This window comes from Giraffa tippelskirchi, chromosome 12 (assembly GCF_054371585.1).
Source record: "Giraffa tippelskirchi isolate mGirTip1 chromosome 12, T2T-mGirTip1v1.2.pri, whole genome shotgun sequence".
NCBI classification, from domain to species: Eukaryota; Metazoa; Chordata; class Mammalia; order Artiodactyla; family Giraffidae; genus Giraffa; species Giraffa tippelskirchi.
In genome coordinates, this window is record NC_137286.1 from 40,108,888 (window position 1) to 40,132,877 (window position 23,990).

A 23,990-nucleotide genomic window follows, 5' to 3' on the forward strand; every position below is an offset into this window, starting at 1 on the left:
AGGGACCATCTGTGTCCTGCCCACCCCCTTGGGGGCTTCCCACTGCCAGCACTGAGGCGCCTCCACCTGCAGGCTTGCTCCCAGCCCACTTCCCGCTGTAGGCAGAAAAGTCAGGAAGCTGATGGCCTCAGGGCAGCCCTCCACAATGGCTGAGAGGAGGTGAAGAAGAAATCTCCCCCTGAGCCCACCTCCCACAGAGGAGATGAGGCTGTCTTTCTGGCTCCTCCATGGATGGTGTTTTAGGTGCCCCAAGGACACCTGCTTAATAAAGCACTTTCTATTAACTTCCTTCTCTCATTTCCCATCATCTCAAACAGATTCCCATCAAATAAACTACCTGCACTCACATCTTTCTCTCAGGGTCTATTTCCTGGGGCACCGAGAAAGCCATTCTCCTTCCCACACCCATCCCAGGAGTAGAAGCCTGTTCCTCTTGTCTTTGCCTCCCCAGGATGGCGGAGACAGTTTCTAACATATATGCCCTCTCCTCACCTCTCTTCCACTGACTGACCAGAGTACCGTCCCTTCCAGGGAAGAGGGAAAGAACGCAGACCCCCAAGTTCTCCCACCATCTGGCCAGCTCCCAGAGACCCCAGGGGTCCCCCCAGCCTCAGGCAGGCCGCAGCGTCCCGGAGCGGCTCACACATCGCCCCTGGCATCTTGGTCCAGGGCAGCACCACTTCCTGCCCGTCTGTTGGGAGCACTCACAGGAGACGTGAGCAGATGTCTGGCAGATGTTCAGCCTTGTTCACACCAGCCAACAATAACAGAGCTGAGAGACGATGCTGCAGGGGGAGGAAGGGAGGTGGCTTTGGCCCACAGCTGGGGACACGGCCATGGAGACACTGTCTTCCCTCCCTCTGGGGGAGGAGATGGGGTGGGGGTGGGGGTCTGTGTGTGACCTGGCTGCAGTGAGTTAAGAGTTTGGAGCCCTCGGCGTCAGTGTTCGGGGCAGAATCCTGGGTGGATCAGCCTATTGCACTCAGTGCCCCCGACAGAACCCCCAACCCAACAACAGGCAGCCTGGCTGCTCTTGGAGACCTGGAGAAGGTGCAGGAATTTGGGTCTATCAGATGGTAGGTTTGCCCGGCATGGCCCACAGTGCCCTCCTACATAGACTGGGACATCTGTAGTGCTCTCTCCACTGAGACTGGACACATCCCCCATCCTGCTCAGCACAGGGCTCCAGAGAGACTCAACACATCCCCAGAGCTGGTACCCAAGGTGAAGCCCACATACTACCCCTCCAGGCTTGTGAGATGCAGCTGGGGGGCTGAACCCCCAGGTATGCCAAGGCAGACTGGGGTGCCCAGGGAACTGAGCACTGCCCTCTGCTGAGAAAAGTCCCCCTGTAGTCCCACCATAGCTCATGGCAGCTCCCAGTCTTTTCCACACCCCGCCACTGCTTCCTGCTGCCAGGACTGAACAACTCGAGTGGCGAGCCTTACACTCACCCTCTCACTCATTCAAATGTGCCCTGCAGCCTTGGTCCTCCTGGCCCCCTTTGGAGGACACCTTTAAAGCAGCTCTGAATGCAGAACTCGAAGGTACACCTAGGGCCGTTCCTCAGAGTGAGTTATGTGTGTGTGTTCCATCTCTCAGTCATATACGACTCTTTGCAACCCCATGGACTGTAGCCCACCAGACTCTTCTGTCCATGGGATTTCTCAGGTAAGCATTCTGGAGTGGGTTGTCATTTCCTTCTCCAGGAGATCTTCCCGACCCAGGGATCAAACCCTCTCCTGCATCAGAGGCCTGATGCTGTTCTCTGGCCCTGGGTCCAGACTGCCTGGCTCTCCTCCTACTTGGCTGTACAGCATCGAGGAAGTTAACCATTCTTTGTCTGTCTCTCCTCCTGTAAATTCAGATGCTGATGGTCCCCATCTCACAAGTTATACATGAGGATTCAACTGATGAACACATGAAGAGGTGCTTAGAACAGTGCCTGGCACCTCACGATCCATAAATGTTAGCTATGATGATGATGATGTTCTGACACTAGGAACACAACTCTGAATTGGTTTTCCTGCCCTTGGGGAGCCTGCAGTCAAGCACACAGAGAAATAAACACATGATGACAACTCAGAGAGACAAGTACTCTGCAGAGGGAATGCCAATTTGTGTGCAATACTGGGCAGCTCTAGAGATGGAAATGGCAACCCACTCCAGTATTCTTGCCTGGGAAATACCATGGGCAGAGGAGCCTGATGGGCTACAGTCTATGGGGTCACAAGGAGTCAGACATGACCTAGTGACTGAAGACTGAGCATGCACACCAGGCAACTCAATTTACCTCTCCAAGTTTTCACCCATTTACCTGTAAATTGGGGAGAAGAGAGGGAGGAAGATCTTAGTAGCATGAACACTGAGGATACAGAGATGAAAATTACGTATGCATACGTGCAGCTTCTGTATTTGAAGACTTCAGTCACGTGGAGGAGACAGATATTTAAAAATGAGGCTGCAGCAATGACAGGCAGCACACAAAGAGCCCAGAGATGCAGGAGAGGCACAAGCCACCATGGTAATTGGTATGATGACTGACATGGCACTGGATGGGACACTGGATGCTTAGCATATACAATCACACAGCAAGCCTATGAGATGGGGGACATTTTAGCCATTCTTTCACCCATGAGTGAATGGAGCCTCAAAGAAGTACAGAGACTTCCAAGGTCACACACCTAAGAAGTGACCAATGCATGTGTGCGTGCTCAGTCGTGTCTGACTCTTTGTGACCCCATGGACTGTAACCCGGCAAGCTCCTCTGTCCATGGGATTCCCCAGGCAAGAACACTGGAGTGGATTGCCATTTCCTTTTCCAGAGGATCTTTCTGACCCAGGTGTTGACCCTGTGTCTCCTGCACCGGCAGGCAGACTCTTTATCACTGAGCCATTTGGGAAGCCTGAAGTGACCAATCTCCTCACTGAGTTGTCTGACCCCAGGGTGAGTAATATAATTTGTTATAAGTTATAAGACTCCTGCCATTTGTAAAAATACATTATGTCAATTCATTTAATCTTATAAACAAATCTGAGAGGAAGTCAGTAATCCACTAGAGAACACTGAGACTTGGCAAGGAGGAGGACCAGAGAGAAGCAGAAACGGCTTTGAATGACCGCCTGGACATCACACTGCTGTCGCTCAGGGAAGCTTCAGACCCCAGGGTCCCAGGCCTGGGTGCTTAGCACAGTTTCCTGGGGAGAAGTCCAGACTTCAGATGGAATGTCTATACAGAGTCCCAGAGGGGCCTTATTTAAACCTGAACATCCCCTGGCATAACCCCTTGGAATGCTGTTTTTTAAAAGAAGCCTTTACATTCACCTAGTACACCGTTTCTTTTACAAGGGAAAAAAAATGAACTGATACCCTAACTCTAGTGCTTTTATGGTTTTTCCCCTCTTAAAATGTACATTTTTGAAAGCTGGAAACTCCCTCGTATTTTGAAATTAAGCTCAACTGCTGAGCCAGAGCAGCCGACTTGTTAGCGTTTTTAACACTGACATCTTGTGGCCACTTTGGAAAACTGCATGACTAAATATGCAGGTGAGAAACCGGTCCCTTTCTCTCTCTGTCTCTCTCTTTCTCCGTCTCTCTCTCTTTCTTTTCTTCCTTCCTTCCTTTCTCTTCCTCCCTTTTAATGGAAATATAGTTGATGTGCAATATTATGTTAGTTTCAGGTGTACTATATCACGATTTAACATTTGCAGGTATTATGTAATGATCACCACCTGTCCCCAAACAAAGTCATTACAATATTCTTGATCTTTGTGCTGTACATGACATCCTCGTGGCTTGTTTATTTCATAACAGGAGGTTTGTACCTTTTACTCCCCAACACCTATTTCACCCACTTCCTTATTCCCCTCCCATTCTGGCAACCACCCATTTTTCTCTGTATCTATGAATCTGTTTTCATTTTGTTTTTTAGATTCTACATGTAAGTGGATCATACTGTATTTGTCTTTGTCTGACTGATTTCATTTAGCATAATGCCTGCTAGATTCATCCAGGAGATGTCAGCACCTGTATGAATCTTACCCTAGTTACTTCCATTCTCCAAAGGACTTAACTGATTGTGAAACTAATCAGTTTTGGTCCCTGTGGGCTCTGACACTCTATGGTTCTGTCACTGCCTTTCTTCAGGAGAAGAAAAAAAAAAAAAGACATTTCATTATCTTCATTGGAACTTGCTTTGAAATGTTTATTGAAGGCTTAAATTATTTCTCATATAATTTCCAGTTAACACCTTTTGCCTTATTTTTCTAATGGCATGATTGTGGTTTTCTCTTTCACTTATAAGAGTTCTTTACATACTTTAATTTTTTTTGCCATGTGGCAGGTGGGATCTTAGTCCCCCAACCAGGGATTGAACCTACAACGTCTGCACTGGAAGCACAGAGTCTTAACCACTGCACTCAAGCACATTACATTTATTGTGCCCTTTATTTCTATTGCTATTACATCAGCTCCACCTCAGATCCTCAGGCATTAGATCCTGGGAGTTGGGGAGCCCTGCTCCAACCCATCCCCTTCTCTCCACCTTCCCTGACACTGCCTCAGTTCAGTGCCTCATCTCTCCCCAGGAACCCCTTCACTCCCTGCTGCTTCCTTAATAATCTTTTTAAAGCAAAATCATGCCACTTTCCTCCTCAAACCCTTTGAAGGCTGGCCATCACCTTCCAAATAAAATTCAAATAACTTGATACATGCAGCCACAAATGATATACAAGTGATTAAACAACCTGCACATATTTTTCTGCACATCACTGGGCACCAACCAAACAAAACACACTCCAGCCACTCTGGGGTAGGGTCCTCCAGACTCCTTGCTGGGTCAGACATTCACTCTGAATTTCTGGACTATGGCCAGGTATCATTCATTACTAAAGTTCTACAGGTGAATCCAGTGCCCAGCCAAGGGCAGAAACTCCCCCTATTGTACTGCAATAGACAGGGTAATGCCTGCCTTCTGGAAAACAGTCAAGCCACGTTGGCTTGAAGGTGCATTTACTTAAAATGCATTTATATAACCTGACTTACTTTCCGCCTCTGGGCACACAGTGGTCACTCGGTATCTGCCAGGACGGGTTCCATGGCCCCCAAAATCCTAGGACTCTCAAATTTCTTAAGCCAGCTTCCCTATCTGCAGGTTCTGCATCCGCAGATTCAACAACCCGCATATCATAAACATAGTATCAATGCTACACGTTGGGCAGTTGGTTGAATTTGCAGATGCGAAACTGCAGATAGGGAGGGCTGACCAGATTTTTATGCTAACCAGCCATAACCCTCATCTTACCCTACTGGGTTTGGCATCTCTTCAACCCATTATAACACCTTATACATCACAGGTCCTCGGTACTCCACAAAGAAGGAGTAGTAGATGGAAAAACACATGGAAAGATATATATTTATTTTGTCTGATGACGTGAATGCCACAGCTAATGTGCTGGTTTCAAATATAAGGCAGAAATAAGGAGATTCTGCAACATGAAAATCACTACAAAATAAAGGGCTGGTTAAATAGAGGTCTTGATTTCCCTACACCAAAAGAAGACACAGAAATACAAGAGGGAAAATGTTTAATGTAAGGCCACAGCAGTCCACAGCTACCCATTTTTCATTTATTACTACATTGTGCAGGGTTGGGATAAAGAGAGTGGAGCCAGAAATTCAGTAAAGTTCTGATAACTTTATTGCAAAGACATAGCTTTAAAAAGTAACACAGCCCTGGTAGAAGCTGCTGCTACAGAGGATCTAAATATAGGAAGCTGAGTCTTCAGAATTTGCTCATCAACAAAGGAATGTCATCCGGTAACCTTCAAATGCAATTTCTGAGCTATTGCCCATGGCAACTTTTTTCCTGTGTCCTAGACCTCCACTGTTAATTCAATAGTCTGAATAGAGTCTTTGTTTTAATACAGTGTTCGGAGAGTTCTATGCCTTTCTTAAGAATAGCCTGAGGCATGCACGGTTGATTTCCCATACAGCTACATTGGAAGTGCGCCCTGAGGCAGGCAGGCATGCACGTCAGGTGTGTTTCCGGCCCCTGGGTCCGAAACCTGCTCTGTCACTTGCTCCAGGGCTCGGGTGTCCTCCACTGGAGGCTTGGGCAGGTCCAACATGGTGGACAAGTCCTTCCTGGGAGCCCCAGTCACCAACATCCAGTGGTTCTTTGGCTTTTCAACTCTGTGTGAATCCAGATAGGTGTGAGCAGCGACCTCTGCTTCCTTTCCAAAATAGGTTCTGGGGCAGGAAAGAATTAACACAGGTTGGAAATGGAATTACAACCCTCAGTAAGCTGTTAAGTTCATCTCAAAACACCTAGTTCAGCAGAGTGCTACATAAAGCCCTTGCGGGGAAGGAGTTTCTCTAAAACAGGATGTGTTTGCCAGCAAGACTCACCAGATTTGGGCAAGGACGAGGTGTATAGGACCCCACGATAGCTAAAAATCCTCTGTGGGGAAGGACTTGCATAATAGAAGGGGTTCTAAGGGAAGTTTTCACACCATCAAAGTTCTAGGTGGTGATACTTTTTCGTCATCAAAGGACTTGTGTGCGTGGCCATCCTCTTTAAATTGAACTTCTTTGCCTATATTCATAGCCTCCACCCTCCAGCATGGCATTTTGCTGTACCCTGCTATACAGTACCTTAGGAAAAGATGCCGATGGGCCACCAGCCCGCGATTCGTGTGGCAGTGAGTGATAAGAATCTTTGTGTTTGCCTTTAAAGATAAAGAAAGTGTGTTATTTGAACTATGAATCAAGGCTTTCAGTTTCCTAAAGGCAAAACTTTGGAAATATTGTGTGTGTGTGTATATATATATTTATTTATTTATATTTATATATAGTATCTATATATAGTATATATGAAAACCATTACCAAATAATGGAATAAATAATATAAATAAATAATGGAATAAATAAAATATGAAGATTACCAGTAGTTATATATTATATACATATATAATACTATATACTATATATATATTATATATGCTATATAGTAGTTATATGCCAGTGCACATGCTCAGTCGCTTGAGTCATATCTGACTGTGACCCTGTGGATTGTAGCCCTCTGTCCATGGGATTCTCCAGGCAAGAATACTGGAGTGGGTTGCCCTCCTTTCCAAGGGGTCTTCCCAGGCCAGGGATCAAACCCGTGTTTCCTGTGTGTCCTGCACTGAAGGCAGATACTTTATCACTGAGCCACCAGGGAAGCCCAGTAGTCTTATAGATATATACATATCAACTGATAATCTTCATATTATTTTTTGTACTTTCCTGACTTTTCATAAATGAATATATATTGTTTATAATATATAAACAAAAGACTTATTATTTCAATAAAAGATATATTATTTCAAAATCACATATATATATTAGGTAGTTAAAATAGGAAAAAGGAGTCCAGAATGGCAGTGGCTAAAAGACAAAGGGAAAAGCCGACAAAAATAGAACAAAGAAAGGTCCAAGGACCAGAGTGAGGACCTCAGGTAAAACAAACAGCCCTCCTGGCTAGCTCAATTTCCACAGGGCAGGCCCAGGGTGAGGAGAAACATATAAAAAGAGGAGCCAAACTTGACCAGGGGATTTCTCTTCTCTTCAAGTCTTTTGGGTCAACCCGCCCTTGCGCCAAAAGGATGTATTTTCCTTTGCTTTCTAAATAAAACTGAGCTGTAACACGGAGCTGTAACACTGGTCTGTCCATCACTTCAAATTTTTGCTGCAGCAAGACAGAACTGAGTATATTACACACTCCCCTGAGATATAGATATAGATATAGATATAGATATAGATATAGATATAGATATAGATATAGAGAGAGAGCAAGAGAGAGAGATGGAATAACCTAGAAGTCAAACCTTTATAGATTAGTAAATAGATTATTATAAATACATATATGATGGAACATTATATCATCATTTAAAGTCAATTTGGAGAAGATCCTTGACAATTGGAAATCGGGTCAGTGGTGTTTCTAAGTGGAAAAAATAAGAATATTCCTGATGTCCTAGTTTTTTAAAAACGTTAAAATTAAATTTTTAGAAAACATAGACATGGAAAAAGAAAAGATAACAGTGGGTTTCTCTGGAAGGTGGAACTACTGGTAATTTTTTTATTATTTTTTGTCCTTTTCTGACTTTCCATAAGTGAACATACATTGTTTATAATCAGAAAATAAAAGATACATTATTTCAAAATCCTGACTCACGTAAGCTAAAGGCAGTGTGAGATGAGAGAAAGCAGCTCTGACACCCGGGAGGTGGGCTGGCATCCCCAGCTATGCCTTAGTGTTCCCTTGTGGAATATAATTAATTTCACACAACACCCACATCAGACAAGGCCATGCTGTAACCACGATGGGTCAAGACAGAAAGAAGACCAGTGTATAACTGTCTCTGAACACAGCAAAACCATGAGCATTGTCCAAACCACAAAATACCAAATGTCCTTCTCTCCCAGAGAACAGGAATGACCGCGGCTTCCTTACTCAGGACAGCTTTGGCCATGCGCTGGCCTGCCCTCTATAGATAAGATGTACTGAGACACACCTGCTTCCTGATGGCACCCAACCCCACTTCCTGAGACCTTCCCTAAACTCTCCCACCACAGCCCCAGGTCTGTAGCTTGTCCTTCCTGACAGTCTTTTACTGAGATGCCCCACCGTTTCCTGTGGTGCGCATTCTCCATCACTGAGACAAGAAATAAAGCTGACTCATTCAACCCCAAGTGCTCCTGACTGAAGGGCATTGACATGTGGATGGCAGTTGGACAGGTATGAAGTGTTCCATTTTGCAGTGGTGTCTGAGTGAGGCTCGGAGACCTGCCTCGGGCTGTGGCTTGAGTTAGTGATGGAGAAATAAGTTCCTGGTACCCGACAACCTGTCTGACCCAACAGCAGCCACAGAACCACCACCACCGTTAAATTAACAGTGAACACTTAGGAGTGCCCTCTGAGCCAGGTGCTTTTCTTTTTTTAAATTTTTATTGGCGTATAAGCTCCAGGAGGTAGTGAAGGACAAGAAGGCATGCTGCAATCCATGGGCTGGCAAAGCGTCAGACATGACTTAGAGATTGAACAACAACACAGTTGATTTACATACAATATTGCACTAGTTTCAGGTGCAAGCAAAGTGAATCAGTTTTACATAATATATATACATATATACATACATACATATATATATATATACACACATACATATATATATATATATATATATATATATATATATATCCACTCTTCTTTTCTTGCACTTAAAAAAAAAATTGTCCATGCTATGCAACATGTGGAATCTTAGTTTGTAGACCAGGGAAGTCTCTTTCTTTGTTCTTTTCTAATAAGCATGGTAAATGTACTAATCGTTTAATCCTCATAAAACCTCATAAGTTGGACATCATTATATATCCTCATTTTACAGATACTGAAGCTGAGATACTGACAGTTTAAACTGTGGAGATGAGAGGCAATTTCCAGGAGAACAAAGCTTGGCAAAGGCCAGCAGAAATCTGTCAAGCATGCATCATTGTGGACCACGTGTATATTCTCCATGCTGGGAGAAAGACACTTGCAAGGACTTCTCTGGTGGTCCACTGGCTGAGACTCTGCACTCTCAGTCCAGGGGGCTCCAGTTCAATCCCTGGTTGGGGAACTAGATCCCATATCTCACAGCTAAGATCTGGTGCAGGGAAATAAATATTAAAAAAAAAAAAGACCTTTGCAAACCTGGGTCTGGCTGTGGAGCTTCAGAGAGAAGCCCACTGCATTGGGTAGATCCAGAATGCTGGTAACTGGAAATCCCTGGATGGCCAGTTCTTTAAGTCCTTTCTGGCTATAAGTCTGCACTCTCCCAATAACCTCTAATGACCCCTCGGTCTTCATCTGCTGGATACCTCATGAGCAAATAGCACAGCCTCTGGTACTCGAAACAGCTCTGCACCCGCCAGACCCGCCTCCCCATCCAGAACTCTGCTGCCATCCGCAGGGCCCAGACTCCTGAGAAAACAGCCAGCCTTGTGTTCACCTGTGTGGCTGCCCTGCCCTGTCCTTCACTCCTCCAGACTACCCAGGCTCTTTAGAATTGAGGACTTAGGGAGCTCCCTGGTGGCCTAGTGGTTAGGATTCCAGGCTTCCACTGCCATGACCCAAGTTCAATCCCTGTTCAGGGAACTAAGATCCTACAAGCCATGCAGCCAAGAAAAAAAAAGATTTTTTAGCTACAACACCAAATGCATAATCCATTAAGAATATAATGGATAAATCTATCTGACTTAGTAGAAATGAGGACTTAACAGAGGCCTGAAAGAAAGCAGCAGCAGCATCTTTACAGTGTCAGGGGAGTGGTTCTCAGCCTCATCTCAGGGGCAGGACCTACGCCTCCGCATTTTTATGAAGCTGTGTGGGTGACTATGTGTGGTCAGCATGGAGAAGCACTGAGGCAGGATGCTGCCACTGGAGAAAACAGTACTTCCCAAACTTGAGTTAGGAATGAAAATAAGGGACTGCCCTGGTGGTCCAGAGGCTAAGACTCTGTGCCTTCCATCTGAGTCAGCTCTAATGAGGTGGATGAACCTAGAGCCTGTTATACAGAGTGAAGTAAGTCAGAAAGAGAAAGACAAATATCAGATATTAACACATATATATGGAATCTAGAAAGATGATACTGATGATCCTTCTTGTAGGGCAGCAAAGGACACGCAGACAAAGAGAACAGACTTGTGGACACAGTGGAGAAAGGAGAGGGTGGGATGATGTGAGAGAGCAGTATTGAAACATATACATTACCATTTGTAAAACAAATAGCTAATGGAAAGTTGCTGTATGACACAGGGAGCTCAAACCCAGTGCTCTGTAACAACCTAGAGGGGTGGGGTGGGGTGGGAGGTGGGAGGGAGGTTTAACAGGGAGGGGACATATGTATACCTATGGCTGATTCACGCTGATGTATGACAGAAACCATCACAATATTGTAAAGTAATTATCCTCTAATTTAAATTAAAAAAAATAGACTGTGCATCCACTGAAAGGGGCACAGGTTCAATCTCTGGTCAGGGAACTATTAATAAGATCCCACATGCCACGCAGCACAGCAAAAAAAATTTGTAATAAAAATAAATAAATAATATATATTTTTTAAAAGAAATGAAAAAGAGACAGAGTGAAAGTCCATAAAGCATAGGAGCCATCAGAGTCCTGACAAGCTTCCATCTTACACACAGGAGTGCTTCGCAGCCACTTCATAGCATCAGTGCATACAGCTGTGCTCACCGGGACGGGGGAGCCCTCGTACTCCAGGCGAAGCTGGGGATCAGGGAAGGCAGCCTGCCAGCAGTTCAGGTAGGAATCCTCATGGGTCAGGGACACCTCCTGGAGCCAGGACCTCTTGGATGACTTCAGAAGGGTCCTGTGGTCACTCGATAAATATAACTGAAAAGGACAGCAAGCAGATGTCTTCTATCACAGTTATGCGAGCAGCAGTTCACTAGCTGGACAGCCAGCGTGTTCAAAAAATGAAAGTGTTAGTCACTCAGTCATGTCCGACTCTGTGCTACTCCATGGGCTGTAGCCTGCCAGGCTCCTCTGCCCATGGGATTCTCCAGGCAGGAATACTGGGGTGGGTTGCTATTCCCTTCTCCAGGGATCTTCCCAACTCAGGGATCGAACCTGGGTCTCTTACACTGGCAGGCAGATTCTTTACCATCTGAGCCACCAGGGAAGCCCAGTGTGTTCAAAAGCAGTTTTCAAAAGCCCTGCTCTTACTGATTGTATGAGGACACTCAAATTTATCTTGAAAAGGCCGTCTCAGAGACTGAGACCACTCACCCTCGCATCATCTCCAACTGCTTTCCCTTTCTTTGAATACCCAATACCAGCCTCCCTCTCCTTCTTCTGCACTCCTCCTCCTGCACTCCTCCTCTTGTTCAGGGTATCGGGTTTGGATCAGTATTTTATTCATTATGAATAATGTTGCATGAAATGTACTGCGTGAAGTGAATGTTCTTAAAACCAGCACCAGCACAGCTGATATTCACATGTAAGCCTCCAAGGGGGCCTCAGACCCTCTGGAATTGATGTCCACATTTGAGATTTCTGTCAGCTCTCTGGCTGACTTTTTAACTTTGCAGCACCCCATTTTGCTGAAAAGTCTATAACGTTAGTTCCTGGTCAGCTGTTTACTGATACACCTTCCACCCTGCACCTGGCAGTTGTTTCTGCATATTTTGATCGCTGTTCATTAAACATCTTTTCTATGCAAAGCTGTGGCATGAAGAGCTCTGGGGAAAGTGGAAATGAGTTACTGCCTCCTAGAAGTTTCCTGACTAACAGGAGAGAGGATTGAAATGGGAGCATCTCTAAGGTATGGCGTCCAGCAGGGATGCCAAGAGCTACAGGAGGGGACGGGTGGGAACACTTGCTCTCCCAGGGGATCAGGAAAGACTCCAAATAGGAGGTGATGTTTTGCCAGGGAGCCGGAGGGGATGAGCATGGACCAGGATGGAGGGGATATATTGATGCTGTTCAGTCACTCAGTTGTGTCTGACTCTTTTATAACCCCATGGGCTGCAGCAAGCCAGGCTTCTCTGTCCATGGGATTTCCCAGACAAGAATACCGGAGTGGGTGGCCATTTCCTTCTCCAGGGGATCTTCCCAACCCAGGGATGGACCCCTCGTCCCCTACATTGGCAGGCGGATTCTTTACCACTGAGCCACCAGTGAAGCCCCAGGGACATATTACAAAGGGCCTTAAATGCCAGTCAACAGCAGCACTTAATGCAGAGGGCAGTTGGGAGGTGGGAAGAGGGAGCACTACCGACTTTTCATTGGAGATGGGAGGTGAGAAGAGCTGACCTTTTAAAGGATCAACCTCACAGCATCCTGCCAGTATGGGATTAAGTCAGGATAGACTGAAGGGGTCAAGCTATGGGGAAGTGGCATTGGGAATGCAAAGATGGACCAGACTGCATTATGAAGGAAGAGCCATAGGACCTAACAACTGGAGCTGTATGTGGGTGGGAAAGAAAGATAGGTCCAAGATGTACCGTGACTTCAGCCTGGCTGATGGGGAGGATGGCCATGCCATTCCAAGCTAATGGAAAATAATATATATCTCAAGTCACAAACATTGCTTTTTTCATATAAAGAAAAATATTAATACAATCAGGAACAAATCTAGATGGCTACCATCACCAGATTTTTCATAAATACCCTGAAAGGGCTTGCTAATTAAAAGATGAGAAATAGAAATAAGAGGTATGAGAACTTGGGATGAGACAAAATTGTCATAATTTGAACATGAGATACCTAAAAGTCACAAGAGAAGCAACTAGAATTAATGAGTAAGTGATTTCATCAGAGATGAGTAGAAAAATCAATGTTTTTCTTCTATATTTTACTGCAACTGTCAAAAGGACCTGCCTTAATAGCTTCCAAAATGCTGCTGCTACTGCTAAGTCACGTCAGTCGCGTCCGACTCTGTGCGACCCCATAGACAGCAGCCCACCAGGCTCCTCCATCCCTGGGATTCTCCAGGCAAGAACACTGGACTGGGTTGCCATTTCCTTCTCCAATGCATGAAAATAAAAGTGAAAGTGAAGTCACTCAGTCGTGTCCGACTCTTTTCGACCCCATGGACTGTAGCCCACCAGGCTCCTCTGTCCATGGGATTTTCCAGGCAAGAGTACTGGAGTCGGGTGCCAGTGCCTTCTCTGAGCTTCCAAAATGGAAGATATCAAATAATAACCTTGATGAGATCAGTGTCAGATCTATGAGAAGGAGAGCACAAAACTTTACTGAGATGTAGAAAGGAATAATTGGATAGGGACTTCCCTGGTGGTCCAGTGGTTAAGAGTCTTTGCTCACACTGCAGGGGGTGCAGGTTCGATTCCAGTTTGGGGACGATCCCACATGCCTCACAGTGTGGCCAACAAAAAAAAGACAAAGAAACAAAGAAAGAAAAGAATAATTGAAGAAACAGACATCTCAGAAGACAAATACTGTAAAGCTACTGAATAGGTGAATGCACTTAATTTTACAACGTCAGTCAAAACAACAAATGATTTTCTCCCATATAGGGGCAGAGGGACTTGAAAAAATTATTACTACATTTAACTGAAAGATTAATTCCTAACATAATTCAAAGAAATATTATGAGAAGGAATTAGCCCTACAAGTCCTCAAAGTTGTATTATAAAGCTACAGTTGGGGAATAAAAAAAATAGACAACTTCAGTTCAATAGTCCCAAATAGGAAGCTCAGAGACAGCCATATGTAATAATGTACACAGCACGTTTTGGTGAAGAAAGGGATAATTACTCAAGAAATAACACAGATACAACCAACAAGTCATTTGGGGGAAATTTAGATGTTCACATTGAGCCCTTGATCAAAATAAATCCCAAGTGGATGAAAGAATAAACTTAAGCAATACTTTAGGTTCAGACATCTAAAAATTAATACAAGCTACTCTTTTTATCACATCTTTGGAACAGACTTCAAAGGCTCTGAGCCATGGAAGGAATTACAAAGAAAAGCACCGATAAGTTTGACTCAAACATAGATTAGAACAGCTACAAGTTAAAAGCCAAGCAACAAAAGAGAGCAAATACTAGCAACACACATGACACATTTTTATCATCTGTGAAAGAGCAGATACTAAAGCCCAAGGCGATGAACAGGCAAAGAATAGATGACTTACACAAAAGAGAGAGAGACACGAGATGGAAGGGGGAGGTAGGAAAAGAAGGAGCAGGGAAAGAAACAGAAAGGGAAAAGAACAGGAAAAAATAACATCTAAATATTGCAGTGCTTCTGATCTTCCCTGTATTTTAAGATTTTCGCTTTATAAAGTAAGCCAAAATGTTGGTAGGGTTCCTCTCTTAGTAAAACAGTGATGATTTACTGTCCTCTCTCTGATGAGATATTTCCTCTAATTTTCACATTTAAAATCAGGCTGCACATGGAGAAGTTCATGAAAAAGGAAGCTCGAGAAAAGAATTTTATGCGTGGTCAGGATTGATTAAGATTAAATTGAATTTAATTATATCAATGAATTTTATTATTAAAAGTAAACTAATACAAAAAAATTCAGCTGCACATTATGGGTCATTAGATATTATGTATGGGTCACTAGATATTGTCATACTGAGCAAAGTCAGACAGAGAAGGAGAAATATCATATGATATCACTCATAGGCAGAATCTGAAAAGAAATGGTACAAATGAACTTATTTACAAAACAGACTCACAGACTTAGACAATGAACTTATGGTTGCTGGGGGAGGTGAGGTTGGGGAAAGGATGGGGGAAAGGGATAATTAGGAGAGTTTGGGATGGACATGTCCACGCTACCATATTTAAAATGGATAACCAGTAAGGACCTACTGTACAGCACAGGGAGCTCCACTCAATGTTATGCGGCAGCCTGGATGGGAGGGGAGTTTAGGGGAGAAGGATACATATTCATGTATGTCTGAGTCCCTTTGACCATCACCTGATGCTATCACAGCACTGTTAATCGGCTATACTCCAATATGAAACAAAAAGTTAAAATAAAATCAGGCTGCAGCTTACCATCTATGGTGTTTCAGAGTATAACTGCCATCATTAATTTCTTAGTGGTACAAAAGTAATAATGATGATGATGATGCCACATCAAATAATAAAGGAATCTTTGAGTCAATGAAAAATGCTACATTAACACCAGCTCTGCCATTTAGTAGACGTGTGACTTGGAACAAAGTCAATTTGCTGTGCCTCAGTTTTCCCATCAGTAAAACTGCAGTAAAATAGTCCCTATTTTTAAAGACTTGTTGGGAGGAATAAATGAGTTAATGTGTGTGAAGCACTACACATGTAGTAAAGTATAATTGGAAAAGACTTTGATGCCGGGAAAGATTGAAGGCAGGAGGAGAAGGGAGCAACGAAGGATGAGACGGTTGGATGGCATCACCAACTCAATGGAAATGAATTTGAGCAAACTCTGGGAGATAGTGCAAGACAGGGAAGCCTGGTGTGCTGCAGTTCATGAGGTCACAAAGAGTCGGACACGACTTAGTGACTAAACAACAACAACATGGTATAATAACCTCCATTTTTATAGACAAAATGCAAAAAGGTTAAATAACTTACCCAAAGGCCCATCCCATAGGTATGCATCTCAGCTGGAATTCATATTTGTCTGAATCCCCAAGGTGGAGGTAAAGATCAAAGACTTATGCTCCCTGATTTATGCACATATGTTAGCATGGGTAACATTAAAGAGGTGTCAGGGCCTCTTACCTTCTGAGATGGCCTACATTCTGTTTATGGAGTGTGTAACTCCCTGAATAAAGCTTTTTTTCACTTAAAAAAAAAAGCTGTCAGATTATTATTATATAACCTGATCATTTAACTTACAAGTGGAGGTGGTATGAATTTTTGCTTTTTACCAGATGCATTGCAAAAAAGGTTTTTTCCCCCTTACTCTTTAGCTTTTAAGGATGTATTTTTTTTGTAATCCACAAGGTTGGAAGCAAAGAACTGGCCCAAAACTGCCTTGGAAAAGCTGCAGTCTGATACTATAATGAGACCAGAGATGGGGCCTATACCTGTAGAGTTCTCTGTCCACTTCAGTAAGTAGCCAGTAGCCCACCCAGAAACAAGTGACTGGTCTCAGCAGACATGCAACATGATGACTCACCATTCTGTCGTCAAATCCTCCTGTTATCCCAAGGTGGAAGTTCTGCCCATATCTAAGGACTTGACCGATGACCTCTCCAGCTGCACTGTCGGTGGAGAATGAATATAATGTCAATCCTCTGTATTAGGATCATTCTACAGCTCTATTTTTTTGTGTATGCAGGTTTGTTTATAATTTTCTTGGTGGCTTAGTCGCTAAGTCATGTCCAACTCTTACAACCCCGTGGACTCTTTATACCATGCTGTTGTTGTTCAGTTGCTAAGTCATGTGATCCCACAGACGGCAGAGACCAGGCTCTGCTATCTGTGGGATTTTCCAGGCATACAGAATACTGAGTGGGTTGCCATTTCCTTTTCCAGGGGATCTTCCCAACCCAGAGACCGAACCAGGTGCTGCTACTGGTAAAGAATCTGCCTGCCAGTGCAGGAGATGCAAGAGACTCAGGTTCAGTCCCTTGGTCATGGAAGAGTCCCTGGAATAGGAAAATGGCAACCTGCTCCAGTATTCTTGCCTGGGAAATTCCATGGACCAAGAAGCCTGGCAGGCTACAGCCTATGGGGTCCCAAAGAGTTGAACAGGACTGAGATGATGCCTACTCATGTACAGAAACTGAAATAAGTCACTAACTAAAAGGTCTTTTCTTTTGACCTTCAAATCTTGCTGGCACCTTATTCACCACCTTCCAACACAGTCAGGACACAGAACGTTCCCACTCTGTGAGCCTAAGATGGACTGAGCACATCATACTGTCCTACACTAATGAATTGGCCCAAGTTCACTGACATCTTTTTTTAACTGAAGTACAATTGATATATAATGTTACATTTAGTTTTAAGTATATACAACATAATTCGACATTTATATACATCATGAGATGATCACCATGATAAATCTAGTTACTACCTGATGCCATTCAAAATTATTGTGATATTACTGACTATATTCCCTAGTCTATACATGACATTTCCAAACACTGACATCTTTAGAGAGAAGCAAGGTAACAAATTTGCAGACATTTGGTATACTCTTCCTTCTTAATCTTCTAAGAAACAGAAATTGTGATCAATTTTTAGTTGTTTTAACATAAATAGTCTGCATTCAAAAAAAAACCCCTAGACTTAAAGGACTGACTATATTCCTATCATATAAACTTGCTATCATTAGTAACAAACTGAAAGCAATAACTTTTGATTGTTATTATGTATCTAGTCTCCAAGGACTTAAATGCTCATCTACAAAAATTCAAGCACATTTTTAGTGGATAATTAATTTTAAAAGAGCAAATCTCCGTTACTATCTTACATTTAACTATATATTCCTGATGCAGAAATAGCATAGCAACATTAAAAATAATGAAAGCACTTGGATGAGCTCAAAGCATTAGGAAATGATATTAGGAAAACCCCACTTGGTTTCTCAGACAGAATCTGAACTTTATTCCCTGGATCAATACTTTCAAATGAAGCGTCTGGAATTGAACTCAAATTACCCATTGTCGTGATGTTTACGGTAAAGGGATTGTAAGACCCCTTGACAATCATTCTCAAGATAAGAAAATAGGATGAGAATCACAGAGAATGTTCATATAACCTCTGACTCCAATCAGCAGTGCTCTCATTCCAGGGGATCCTTAAGCTGCAAGTGAAAAGATATTTGTGATGCAAAGGAGCCTGTTATATAATTCAAGTTTCTTTACCACAAAATAGTAAAAGTGTTTCTGCCAACTGGGATCTTGGTTTGAGCTGCGCTTAGGCCACAGGGCACCTCTAATTCATTGCTCAGATGGGCTTTAATCTCATCTGGAGTCATACACAGGCTGAGGTCCCCACGCAGAAACAGATCAGCCTCTGTCTCAGGATGATCGGGACTCACAAGCATCACTTTGTCGCCATAGTGAATGTAGCCATCTTCAGATACGGAAAGCTGCATCTGCAATTGAAATAGGAGTTTTTAAAATAAACCGTGCAATTCCTTCTGCCACCGCAGAAGTACTCCATTTTATTTTATCTTAATTTTTGGCTGCACCCCGTGGCATGTGGGATATAGTTCCCTGACCAGGGATGAAACCCACGCTCCCTGCGTTCTAAGGCAGAGTCTTAATCACTGGACCACCAGGGAAGTCCCTACCCTTTTTAAATAAGGAATGGACTTGAATTTCCTCAGATCCTTATTCTTTCTTTTCGTGCCACCAATCTGCTCCCAAATTGCCAAATTGAAGCCCTTGATAATCCCAAACGAAGTAAAATAAAGCTCATGAGAAATCACATGGATTGATTCCATTACTATTCCAGGAAAATAACTATTCCATTACATTCTTTGAAAATTTCTTGAGCACCAACAAAAGGGCATTTTACTTATGAATGCATCAACCTATTCATTTCTTAATTTGGAGAGGCTTCCCTGGTAGTACAGTTGGTAAAGGATCTGCCTGCAATGCAGAAGACCCAGGTTTGATCCCTGGATTGAAAAGACCCCCTGGAGAAGGAAATGACAACCCACTCCAGTATTCTTACCTGGAAAATCCTATGGACAGAGGAGCCTGGCAGACCACAGTCCATGGGGTCACAAGAGTCCGACATGACTAATTTGGAAAATATATGTAAACATAATTGATAGTAAACTTCTCATGTTTCTAAAATCTTGTTTTTGTTGTTTAGTTGCTCAGTCATATCTGGCTCTTTTGCCACCGCATGGACTGTAGCCCTTCAGGCTCCTCTGTTCATGGGATTTCTCAAGCAAGAATACCGAAGTGGGTTGCCATTTCCTTCTCCAGGAGATCTTCCTGACCGAGGGATCAAACTCAGGTCTCCTGCATTGGCAGGCGAATTCTTTACCGCTGAGCCACCAAGGAAGCCCTTCTAAAATCTTAGGGAATTTTGAACATTGTGATTATTTAAAGAGAAAAATGGGAATTTTCCAAATGATCACTCACTTATGGAATATTTGCTTGCTTAACATATTCTCACACTTAATTTGATAAAGTTTTGAAAACATTGTTTGAATTTACAATTACCGGTCTCAAAAGATTCTCTTTTAGTCTTCTGTTTCTCTGTATGAGAAGTTGTCCCTTATCCCTCTTTGCTAAGAAGTCTTTCATGATCTCCTGGTTAAAGAGAAAAATGAATGATATCCAAAGAGTCAACAAGAGTCCTGAATAATACAGACACTTAGAGCTTTTAGGCCAAAAGAACATCAAGTTGAAAAAGCAAAATTTTAGAATGAAAAATGAAATGTGAGGATAATGGGAGTGGTAGACTTTTCAGCATTACATTTTAGCATTACTTTTTTATTTCATTTGGAATGTTTAGAAAAACAAGAAAGACATGAAAAAGGATAATCACCTGTAATTACTTCAACCAGTGACAAACATGAGTAAACATTTGAAGGTCTTATGTTCCCCCTCCTGAGATCTCTGCTAGTTCTATAATGATGAACACTAGAAGTCCTCCCTGATGGGCCAGGGTCTAGTTAAGACCACCATAGGAGAAATTCAGGACAATGAGTATAAGATCAGTAAAAGGGGTGCTACTGGGACCCTTAGGAGGTGATGTGTGACAGGGATGGGGGCAGTAATTTTGTGTAGTGCCTGCCTTCTCAGCTGGACTGAAGCTTCGAGTCTGTAGATCTCTAAGGAACAGAGGGAATTTAGTGGGGTTCTGGACTAAGGGAGAGACACAGACGGGGATGTTGAGAGTTTGGGAGGCCTAGAGATGCAGTGAACCTAGACTCTGTCATACAGAGTGAAGTAAGTCAGAAAGAGAAAGCAAAATATTATATATTAACATATACATATAGAATCTAGAAAAATGGTACTGATAAACCTATTTGCAGGGCAGGAATAGAGATGCTGACATAGAGAGTGGACTTGTGAACACAGTGGGGGTGTGGAAGGAAGGGTGGGACAAATCGATAAAGTAGTGTTGACGTATATACACTATCACGTGTAAAATAGATAGCTAGTGGGAAGTTGCTGTACAGCACAGGGAGCTCAGCTCAGTGCTCTGTGATGACCTGGATGAGGGAGGCGGGGACGGAATGGGGAGATGGGAGGAAACTCCAAGAGGGAAGGGACATATATATATATATACATACACATATAGCTGATTCACTTTGTTGTACAGCAGAAACTGTACATGGACCTCATAGACTGTAGCAGGAGGCTGCAAAGAGTCTGACACGACAGTGACTGACCACCACCACCAACACAATTGCTTTACAATGTTGTGTTAGTTTCTGCTGTACAACAATGTGGATCAGCTATAAGTACATATATGTCCCCTCCCTCTTGGACCTCCCTCCCTCCCTCCCCACTCCCATCCCACCCCTCTAGGTCATCATAGAGCACCCAGCTGAGCTCCTGTGCTTCCCACTAACAGAAGCTTCCCACTAGCTTTCTGTTTTACACATGGAAGTTAGACTCCAATAAAAATAAATAAATGTTAAAAACTAAACAGACAGAGGGTAGAAGGGCGTGAACTTGTGGGACAGCCTGTGAGATTCTCAGGGAGTTCATAGGGAGATGGGGTTTTAGGGACATTGGATGTGAGCTCGGTGAGAAAGGAGGCTTGGGATGCTCAAAGAAGGGGCCCAAACTTGGGCCAGGGGTGGGAGTCCCCGGGCCATAGGTGGGCTGTGCCCCACACCCTTCGTACCTCCTCCAGGTAGACGTCCTCATTCCAGTTGCCAATTCGGACCCGTGGACCGTACAGGTTCTGCGCCATCGTCCCCAGCTCTCACACCAGCAAGCTTGGGTGCCCAGCGCCTATGTTAGCTTTCTCGTCGCCATGACGACCCAGCTCCCAGCGATTGGCCAAGGGCCGGGACCCTGCTAGCCAATAAGTGACCACGCGCGAGTTGGCTGAGCGCTGCCGCACCCCAGGGGCTATCACCCACCCCTACCCCCAAACTCATTCCGCCTCACTTCCATCCTTAGGTTTTTCTTGAGTTTAATAGCTAAGCAGGAGAGAGATAAAACTCGAGCTTACAGACTCCGTTTTGTCCCAAATACTCGCAAACTTTTTTTTTTTCTTTTAGAATCTAAAAGAAACCGCTTTTAAGGAGGGTATCGCTTGCTTCGGGGTAGGGAGCAGCAAAGAGGAGCTTTGAAATGGAAGCCGAGCTTGCTTGCAGTCTGTTTTTATAATCATCAAGCAGCCATTTCATCATAATCATAAAACAATACAGACTTGATGTAGAAATTTGGAAACCAAAATAACATAGAAAAAAGGAGGAAGGGAAAATTACTCACAATTTTCACCTCTTCCAGAGTAAGAAATGTATTTGTGGATTTGTTTCTGAGGTGGTTCTTATTTTCATAAGCTTTACAGCATTCCTCCTCCTTCCCCCAGATACCAAGTGCAAGAAGAAGCAGATGATTTGCAGTAACTCTTGATAAAACTGGAATATACTAGAGCCAGTAGTTTTACACAAAATATAATTTTTGTAAGTAGGCAGGGGACACAATTGCTGCAGGACTCCCTGGGACCTGATGCTGATCGAATGCATTCAGTAATTCACCTTTATTTACTGTCTACTAAGACAGGACAAAAGACACAGGGAACTTTCTTCTCTTCAGCAACCCCAGACTAAAAAAGAAAAGAATTCATGGGGGAAAAAAATGACTTCTGAGGAATGGAATGAATGCAGTTAAAGATGTGCCAATGGTCAGAAAGAGAAAAATACTGTATATTAATGCATATATGTGGAATCTAGAAAAATGATATAGATGAACCTATTTGCAGGGCAGTAATAGAGATGCAGACATAAAGAACAGACATGTGGGCAAGGTGGGATGGGGGAAGGAGTGGGTGGGACAGATTGGGAGATTAGCATTGACATATATACACACTACCATATATAAAATAGATAGCTAGTGGAAAGCTTCTGTATTGCACAGAGAGTTCAGCTCGGTACTCTGTGAAGGCCTAGAGGGGTGGGGTGGGGATGGAAGGGAGGTCCAAGAGGGAGGGGATATAGCTGATTCACTTCGTTGTACAGCAGAAACTAACACAACATTGTGAAGCAATTATACTCCAATATTTTTTTAAAAGATAGAACATGAAGGGCCGTAGGAGCCTAAAGAAAGATTCATTTCTGCCTTGGGAGATGGTGAGAATGAGAGTCAGGCTCTATGAGTGGTGACTGAAAGAAGGGGTACTTTGGAGATGAACTTGAATTTGAGCTGGCAGCTTGCAGCCTGGGATACCAATGGGAATCCACGAGCTTTGTGAATACAGCATCACATGCTAGGATCCTTCGAACGGATAAATGGGACAAAGAAGGTAGGTCAGACATCATACCACTAACTGCACTTGATTGGTCAAGGAACTGAGACTCAAAAACTCTATGGTTTATCCAAGTTCAAACTGCTAACAGTTGCTCAAAGCGAAGACGTAACTCAGATTTTCCGAGTCCAAAGTCCATGTTTTCTCTCTGTCTACAAATTTCTTGTAAAATTGGGAGTATGGTAAGGCTACTTAATAAATCCATATGATTTACTAAGTTCTAATGATTCAGTTATTTGCTTAACTTAAGACAGCTTTTATCTGTTTTCTTTGTAGTACAATTACATACATGTTGCTTTACGCAATTGCTTCTTAAATCAGGATTTAAAATGTTCAATTATACTCTTTTGTAAATTACATACATAATTATCTTTGCGTGTCTGCTCACTCGCTCAGTTGTGTCTGACTCTTTGAGAGCCCATGGATTGCAGCCCTCCAAGTTCCTCTGTCCATGGAATTTTCCAAGCAAGAATACTGGAGCAGGTTGCCATTTCCTCCTTCAGGGGATCTTCCTGACCCAGAGACTGAAACACATCTCTTGCATCTCCTCCTGTATTGACAGGCAGATTCTTTACCACTGTGCCACCTGGGAAGCCCATGATTATCTTTACTGGTGCTCTTTAGTTTTTCAAGTGTATACCAGTTACAGCCTGTTATTACCTGATTTCAACCTGAAGAATCTCTGTTGGGATTTTGTATAAAGTAGAATTTCTTTTCTCTAAGGCTGTATTCACTTCTCTTCCTTCTTTTTTCCCTCTGTTCTTCAAACTGCATAAAATTTCTATTGATTTATCTTCAAGTTTATTCTTGCCTGGAGAATTTCATGGACAGAGCCTAGCAGGTTACAGTCCATGAGGTTGCAAAGAGTGGACATCACTGAGCAACTAACACTTTCACTTTGGGCTTCCCTGGTGGCTCAGACAGTAAATAAAGGAGACTCAAGTTTGATCCCTGGGTTGGGAAGATCTTCGGGAGAAGAGAATGGCAATCCATGCCAGTATTCTTGCGTGGAGAATTCCA

General features: G+C 43.4%; 1 protein-coding gene across 4 annotated transcripts; it reads right to left on the reverse strand.

Moving 5' to 3' along the window:
* Nucleotides 1–5,676: 5,676 nt before the first annotated feature.
* CFAP161 (cilia and flagella associated protein 161) lies at nucleotides 5,677–21,490 on the reverse strand. Of its 4 annotated transcripts, none has more exons than XM_081550375.1 (7): nucleotides 21,339–21,490; nucleotides 19,700–19,789; nucleotides 18,498–18,615; nucleotides 16,687–16,766; nucleotides 11,277–11,435; nucleotides 6,656–6,729; nucleotides 5,677–6,250 (listed from the first exon to the last, which is right to left on the reverse strand). In XM_081550375.1, exons 1-7 carry the CDS (start codon nucleotides 21,405–21,407, stop codon nucleotides 5,995–5,997), a joined length of 846 nt encoding a protein of 281 aa, XP_081406501.1. In that variant the 5' UTR covers nucleotides 21,408–21,490; the 3' UTR covers nucleotides 5,677–5,994. The 4 variants fall into 4 exon arrangements, with proteins under 4 accessions (XP_081406501.1, XP_081406500.1, XP_081406502.1 ...); XM_081550374.1 differs by having other exon boundaries at nucleotides 16,687–16,771; nucleotides 18,383–18,615; XM_081550376.1 differs by lacking the exon at nucleotides 11,277–11,435 and having other exon boundaries at nucleotides 16,687–16,771; nucleotides 18,383–18,615.
* Between the last annotated feature and the right edge of the window lie 2,500 nt (nucleotides 21,491–23,990).

Bases quoted from the DNA above. Each gene is read 5' to 3' on its own strand.
- CFAP161 (XM_081550374.1), bottom strand. From the start codon at position 21,407: ATGGCGCAGAACCTGTACGGTCCACGGGTCCGAATTGGCAACTGGAAT. The intron at 11,436-16,686 runs GTGAGTCATCAT...TGTCCTTTTCAG, and splicing joins GAGGATTTGACGACAGAATG to TTATATTTATCGAGTGACCA. The intron at 6,730-11,276 runs GTGAGCACAGCT...TTATCTTTAAAG, and splicing joins ACGAGGGCTCCCCCGTCCCG to GCAAACACAAAGATTCTTAT.